This window comes from Temnothorax curvispinosus, unplaced genomic scaffold, assembly GCF_003070985.1.
Source record: "Temnothorax curvispinosus isolate PA1 unplaced genomic scaffold, ASM307098v1 QBEX01008526.1, whole genome shotgun sequence".
Taxonomy (NCBI): domain Eukaryota; kingdom Metazoa; phylum Arthropoda; class Insecta; order Hymenoptera; family Formicidae; genus Temnothorax; species Temnothorax curvispinosus.
The window spans coordinates 1-7,783 of NW_020218306.1; the positions used below are offsets into that span (position 1 = coordinate 1).

At 40.6% G+C, this 7,783-nt stretch overlaps 2 protein-coding genes across 2 annotated transcripts; one reads left to right on the plus strand and one right to left on the minus strand.

Annotated features, from left to right (window-relative positions):
* Positions 1-2,101: 2,101 nt before the first annotated feature.
* Positions 2,102-5,455, minus strand: LOC112457968 (cytochrome c). Its single transcript, XM_025021315.1, has 4 exons — positions 5,223-5,455; positions 3,169-3,226; positions 2,954-3,095; positions 2,102-2,715 (listed from the first exon to the last, which is right to left on the minus strand). The coding sequence occupies exons 2-4, from the start codon at positions 3,205-3,207 to the stop codon at positions 2,570-2,572; spliced, it is 327 nt and encodes a 108-aa protein (XP_024877083.1). The 5' UTR covers positions 3,208-3,226; positions 5,223-5,455; the 3' UTR covers positions 2,102-2,569.
* Positions 5,456-6,046: 591 nt separating this feature from the next.
* LOC112457964 (zinc finger protein-like 1) lies at positions 6,047-7,783 on the plus strand. The gene is made up of 3 exons (XM_025021308.1): positions 6,047-6,639; positions 6,800-7,105; positions 7,188-7,783. The coding sequence occupies exons 1-3, from the start codon at positions 6,538-6,540 to the stop codon at positions 7,740-7,742; spliced, it is 963 nt and encodes a 320-aa protein (XP_024877076.1). The 5' UTR covers positions 6,047-6,537; the 3' UTR covers positions 7,743-7,783.

Below are 7,783 nucleotides of genomic sequence, written 5' to 3' on the forward strand. Positions count from 1 at the left end.
ATATAGATTTCATATATAATTATTTTATATATAATTATATATAAAAAATTCTTAACGAATTAAAAGGTTAACAATAACAATAAAATAACAATAGAGAGTATCGCAATTACAAGCGCAATTCAGTTGGATTATTATGCGTGCTATCGCACAGCAGGAGAATCACATGGTCGCGTTAGCAGAATCTGATTACGACTCAGGCAGTTTACAAAGTATGTTTTATACGTTATACAAACGTTGCTAATGCACACGATAGCGAAGTGCGTTTATCTGCTCCGCGAGAATAATCTTTCATTGAAGATGTCGAGCATTGTCGGAGGATAAAAATAGTTTGAGTTACCCTTTGACAAACGCCACACCGTGGTTCCAGGTCAGCGAAACGCCCACAAAGGATTGAAAAAAGGGATTATTCGTTGTACGATTTTATTATAAATACCAAAGAAAAGGAGGTATAAGTCCACTCATAAGTATGTGTCTTAGATAATTGCCGTAGAATATAAACATTTCAGTATAAAAAATATGTAAATAATCCATGCGATTAAATATCGGAAAAGTTTAGAGAAGCTTTTTCTGTAATTTTTTTTTCTTTTTCTCTGTCAATATGAATTGACAAAGCTATTTTTATAGATAGAATCTTTTAAAGACAAAAAAAGTCCTATAGTTGGAGTCTTTTAAAGTCTTTTTATATCCGTATGAAGAAAATTGTAGTTTAAAAAAAAATGACTATAATATTTATTAATAAAATTTATTTGTGGCGCGTTAATAATCTAAGACCGATTAAGATGAAAATATTCACTTATTTCTAGCGGTAATTATAAGTCATCTGATTGACCGTGAAGGTTCAATTTTTTATAAGTATCTAGTACACACACGCGTGCCCGTGCGTTAAGTTGTTAATATTAACGTCAATTTCGCAAGGATACGAACGTAAAAGAAGATGCAAACTTACCTATCGATAGCGTACCATGTCGAAAAACGCGTATTTTTCGGCGTGGATGGACTTTTTGGCGAACTTGCCGTGTTTGTAATCGGTGATGACTTCGTCGAAGATGACGAGATCGAGATCCCGCTCTCCGACGTACAGGGCGATCGATTCTCTTCACTACCATAGGTCCCCGGTTGCCAGGAATACCTTGTTCTAACGCGAGGACTACCATGACTGGGGCTCGATCCACGCGAACTCGATACACTCTTCGGACTCTTTGGGCTAACGATCCCACTAGAGCTGAAGACACGACCCAAACGCAGTCTCAGAGATGTCTTACTTTTGAATTTTGCAACACAATTGCCGTCAACGTTCGAAACAGTCTGATCGGACGACTCTAAATTACGACTCGTCATGATTCTCGAAGAACGATTGAATTCGTTGAAGTTTACTTTAAGCTTTTACACGTATATTAATAAGCTTATAAGAATAAAAAATCAGCCCGTTAACTTACAAAAAGTTCAAGTATTCCTTCGAAACAAGCATACTAAAACTCACCACTGTCGAAGAATGTGCCACACGCGAGTCTGACAAATAATAAAGAAATCGCAATTCATATTTAAAATTAAAATAATTCGTCTTGAATTCACGCTTTATTTTTTTCACGAGTATCGCTGGCGACGACCAAAACTGCCGTAGTTCGTGATTATCACTTATGCGTTAAATTATATTATCAACGCTATTCAAAATATTCGAGTATGTGAGTCGCACGTACGACGCGTTGTATCAGAACAGTGTACTAACAATAAGAGCGACTGCGTTGAGATTTCGCCAAGGAATTGGATAAAACCCCTATCGAGCCATAAACTTCCTGCCGGCACTAACCACATCCTTCCTCCTTCGCTTTTATCAATCTTGAAAATCCTTATATAAATGTATACCTATATAAACCAGGAGTCTAATAATAAGTTGGGGAAAAGTGTAATACGTGAAAGCGATAAAACGCTCAAATACTCCATATGACAGCGATTGTCTAATCTAATCGGAGCACGAAAATCATAGCATATCAATGACAAGTTAATCGTTTTGTAAATACTCGATTATCAGGTTCGCTTTAATCCAACTGTTGCGAACGATGAGAACCTCATACAACACAATGAAAAGAAGTAGGACAACAGGTGAATTTTTAATTGCCTAGTTTGTATTTTGTCTTTGATTTACAGATCAACACTCGCTGCATGGTACAATGATAATAAATAATCGAGGACGCGGAATCCGCGGAAGAGAGTGGCTCAATCACTCGCATGGCGGGCGTTAGCGCTTCTGAGAATATCTCTTCGGTGTGATGAAGAAAAAAGAAGCAGGATCTAGCTCGATCCCTGTGTCATGTCATGTACATATTTGCACAATTACCTACTTATCAACAATACAATAACAATTCATTACTATTTGAACACGTATTGCTAACGCTTTTGAGTACCATTGAGAGGAGAGTTCATGGGATGAACACGAGTGAGATGACGAGACATGATGAGATGATAATCGTACTAATATCGCGACTCATGCCACACGCGGCATCTCGCACGCGCTCGCTCGCTCGCGTTCGTCGTGATTTCCGCGATCGGTAGCATGCACGCGGGGAGACGCCTACTTGGTCGCTTGTTCCAGGTAAGCTATAAGATCGCCTCGCTCCTGCGGTTTTTTCAATCCGGCGAACACCATCTTCGTGCCGGGAATGTACTTCTTTGGATTTTCTAAATACTCGAACAGAGTATCCTTACTCCAAGTGATACCTAAAACATAGCGGCGCGCAGATTACAATTAGGTGTATATGTACAGATTACATTACATAAGTGTACATATTTATTCCAAATACAAATAACGATTAGTGCTATAAATAATACAGTTAATAATACACTACATACAGTTAATAATACAGTAAATAATACACTATAAATAACCGAATTTCTCTCGTGCTATTTATAAATTTATCGTCTTCAACTGTGTGTCAATAAATAGCTGAATACATACCTTTCGCTTTGTTGGCATCGGTATATAGGTAACCTGGGGCTTGACCAGTTTTTCTACCTATAAGTCCGTGTAAATTGGGACCTACTTTGTGTTTGCCACCTGCTTCGACGGTATGACACTGTGCGCATCTTTGAATAAAAATCTAGAAAAAAGAAATACACAATGATAAGTTGTTGTTTACAAGACCATCAAATTCTGTCTTTATTATTTATTACCTTCTTTCCTTTCTCTGGATCGCCCGTCGGAACACCCATATTTATTCAATTGTGTGCTCTGGAAAAAGACGTTCAATTATACGAAAATTGTCACGCTAAAAAAATACAAATAATTTTTTATTGTCACACGTTTTATTAAATATTTCATCATTATTTGACGTTGAACAAAGATTCAAAGTTATGATTATTGAATAATAATATTAAAATTAACCCGTTAAATCCTAGCAAGCCCTACGTGTTTTTCTGTTTTAAATGCTCGTGTCCTAATTAAACTTTTTAGACCGTACAGTTAAACAGAATTGCTCTTTCCGAAAATTTTTCGCGCGCACGAGAAATTTTTCCGCACGCGCTTCGTTGTGCCAGCGTGCGTATATATACGAACGTTGTTCAGTGTAGAACGAGAACGTACTTTTAACTCGGTATTTAAATACACAGACGTGTGAAGAGACGTTTCTGTTTTCTCGAACTGATTTGAGAGCACCTACGCTATAACCATGTTTACACAGCGGCTTATAATCTGGTTTAATAACTACCGTATATTATCCAATCCAACATTTTTCTTCTTTTAATCGTAATGTTCATTTTAGGTATGAGACTTTTTGATACTTAAACTATAACTTTTAGTACGTATATGTCAAGGATTGATTCAAACGTTTAGAGTATCAAAATAGGTTTATATATTTAAATGATCGTTATAATAAAAAGAAAAAAATGTTGGATCGGATAGTATACGGTAGTTATAGGCTGCGTTCGGAGATTAAACCGGATTATAAGCCGCTGTGTAAACGTAGTCAATTATATAATGACGAACTATTATATAATTAATAGCTAAATAATAGAAACGGCCAAATTACGAGCTATATAATTAATATTCCTATCGCAATTTTTTTACAAAATATTGTACAAAAGTACGTGCTCTCTGACTCTCTCTCTCTCTCTACCTTGGGCTTATCAGTCACTCGCGATATTGCAACGCGTCACCTTTGCATCATGCAGAGTGCATTTCTTTTTCCTCGTGATACGTCATCACACGTGACGTGTCGGAGGAGCGCATAAAGAACAGGTCGGACTCGCGAGACTCTCGAGCAATTGTGAAACAATTACGTTATGCAATAATCATCAATTTTCGAATACCCTAGCGTTGAATAAGTCATTTCGTATTAAAAAAAAACCCTGCGACACGTGATACCGAGTGTCATCGGTGAAGGTCATCATGCATCAAATTCTCGGGGAATCAAAAATGACGTAGACGTAAAAGGAGAAAAGAGACGTCCGAAGCGTGGACATGTGTAAATCTAAAAAGTGACCTTTGAGCCAATTGTATCACAGTATCAATATCGATCGATTCATTTCTTTTTCCTTCCAAGTCTCTTATAACAAAGATAAACGGCGATAATTTTAATCGCTTCTTTCCTGTTGTTGAAAGCGGGAAATTAGGGCGATATTACGATATCAATCGGGACAGATGTCGTCCAGAAAGGTTCTTCCGAAAATCGGAGCAATTTCGAATTAATTTCGAATTTCGACCGATCGATCCCAAGGAGCCACCACATCTTTGGCAACCCGCTTCCAAATGACGTTTCGCGCGACTCTAAAAACGATGCATTCTTTTGCATTCGGAAAACGTCTCAAGATTGGCTCAGGGCCAGGGTTAGACGCGTTACGTAAGCTGCTACTGTCCGACGCGGTCACGCGGTCACGCGGACGTCGCGAACGTCCGTACGAAGAGGAGCCGCAGCCGAGTTCAACGAGAAAGGCATCGCGGACACGCCAATTTTCCTCTCGTAAACGCACGAATTCTGTCGTGCATTCCGACGATCGGAAATTGCAGTTTTGACCCGGTACCAGATAACAGATTTCGCGGATCAGATTTCATGAGATGAACGCGCGCGAGTACCACGTGGTGCCGATGCCGTGAGGGGAATGAGCGGAACGAGCGGAGATACGAATTTGACAGGGAAAGGGACGTTTGTCCGTCTTCACGGTACATACGTGCACGATACTGTGCGTGCGTGCGTGCGTGCGTGCGTACGTACTCGTACGCGTGTACTCACCGCGCGCCTCTGTCACCCAGAGAAGTGGTGTAGTTGTCTGGCCCGTTGTTCGACCGCGAATACCAGCAACTGCGATCGATGTGGAATCACTGGCTGGGCTGGCCTCGAGTCTCGACTAGTCTCGAGCTCTCGAGCGCGTTTTCGGGATATGTATTCCAATGGCTGATGCAACCGACGCACGCACGCAGTCGCAGCTCGCACCACGCACACATGCACATGGACCGGAGTCCGAAGTGGTCCGGAGCACGGTCGTATACTAACATATATGGACGGTCGCCCGCCAGATGGCGAGATTGGCGAGATGGCGGTAGCAAATAAGGAAATCAGCCGCGAAGTTTCGTCTTCGTGTCGTGGGTCACGATTACTTCATTCCTGTTATTCTTATTACATTCTTTCATTATAACTTATCGCACTTGTTCGGAAGTGCAGCGAAAACAAACAGACTCTAATGCTTGAGTCAGAGAGAAAGATCTCTGACTAATGTTTTCAGGGTGGGTAGTATATCGATTCGATCACGTGGTTGCTACATTAGTTAGACAAGGATAGGTATGTACTCGCGTTCAACTATTTCTCTCACACAGCTCTGGCGGCGGATTCAGGCGGATTATCCGTCTGTTCTTTTTCGAAGAACTTCCTGAACTGATGCACATTGGTGCAATAAGTTATAGTAAAACAAAATTTTAAAATTTTTATTTTCGGCATCAAATTTGATCGATAAACATGTAATAATATATATATATATATACACTTTAATTATGTAAAAGGAGTTTTAAATCTATAAATGCAATGTGTATGTATGTACGAAAAGTGTACGTACATTGCATGCCGAAAATAACGCGCTCGATCGGTAAAAACTTTAGGCTTTAGGCACGCCAAAGCACACAATATTGGTGAGAAAGTCACTTTCGTTCAGATCAGATTTACTTTTATATCTTTACTTCATTTGCTTGATATTTTATCCCATGCATCGTAGTCAATCGTAGTTTAGATTGGAGAACGAACGGAGGAACATCGAGCCTGTCGGTAGTGTCGGTTATTTCTTGTTTCCGATATCGCCCGGCGCCCGGCGCCCGGCGCAAGAGTTGTCAGTTGTCAGGGTTGTCGGACGACGTGGCCGATGATTGAGTATGAAGAGTAGAGGAGTATGAGTATGGTGGGCAGTGCAAATAAAACGACGATATTATCACGAGTTTCCGATATGTCACGCAGCGAGGCTCAATAAAGCGGGTATTGTTTGCGAGTTGGATTCTCTGGCCACGTTTCAACGTCGTTTCGATTTCCCGGCTCCGCTGTCGCACGACGCGGACGTTGCAACATGGGTCTGTGCAAGTGTCCGAAAAGAAGAGTAACGAACCAATTTTGTTTTGAACATCGCGTCAATGTATGCGAACACTGCATGGTTACGAGTCACCCAAAGGTAATTTCTTCTCGATTGTTTTTTCATATTTTTTTTGTTGGGTGTGTGTGTGTGTGTGTGTAGCTATCTTTGAGGCAAAGCAAATTCAAACAGTTTATCATAACAGTATCATGCGCGACACGTATGTACATACATCTAACGTTACTTTGATCTTTTACAGTGTATAGTGCAGTCATATTTACTATGGCTCCATGACCATGATTACAATCCAGTTTGTACGCTATGTTCGGATAAATTGAGCGACGGCGATTGTATAAGATTAACGTGCTATCACATGTATCATTGGGTATGCTTGGACCGATACGCCAGAGATCTGCCGGCGACTACTGCCCCAGCGGGATACGCTTGTCCTACGTGTAGAGTGTGTATTTTTCCACAACCAAAATTGGTATCGCCAGTCGCAGATGTTTTGAGAGAGAAATTAGCCACTGTCAACTGGGCTCGAGCTGGTCTTGGCTTACCATTGGTATTTATTATTATTGATTTGTTACCGGTGTTCCTAATTAATGCCAAATGTGTTGTTTTGTATCATAATTGCTTTGTTGCAGCTAAGTGACGATAGGGAACAAAAACCAGAACACGAACGGTCTTCGATAACTGTAGAAAACTCTCTGTTCCAAAATCATACAGCAGCTATACCGTCGTCACCCACGGTGGCTGTGTCTCGTACAAGCAGTACCATAAATTCAAATTCCATCGTCAGCAATGTACATGCGAACAATCAGAAGCTTGGCCCACCTTATTCGGTTGTAAATATAGATTCGTCTCTGGGATTATCTACTCCGGCATCTAGGAAGGTATGCGAAGCTTACGACGATCCAAAGGACATGTCCTTCGATCACGATGAGAACAAATACCAACGCAAGTCAGCCATAGAATGGTTCCGAAGATGGTGGAAACTGATATCGAGAGCACCAGTACGACGAAAAACTGCGGGATCTCTGTATAAGAGATACGCAATATTGTCCGTTATCGGTATATTGTTCTTCGTTGGAATTATTTTGCTCTTTTCGTGGCTAGGCAGAATGGCGACGGATGGCGATCCAAATTTCGACGTGATAGCGAATCCTAATCTGAAATTCGGCGAGAAGTCTGTAATTTAATATGTCGTGCATCACGAGGGGTAATAATCGTCGGTCACGAG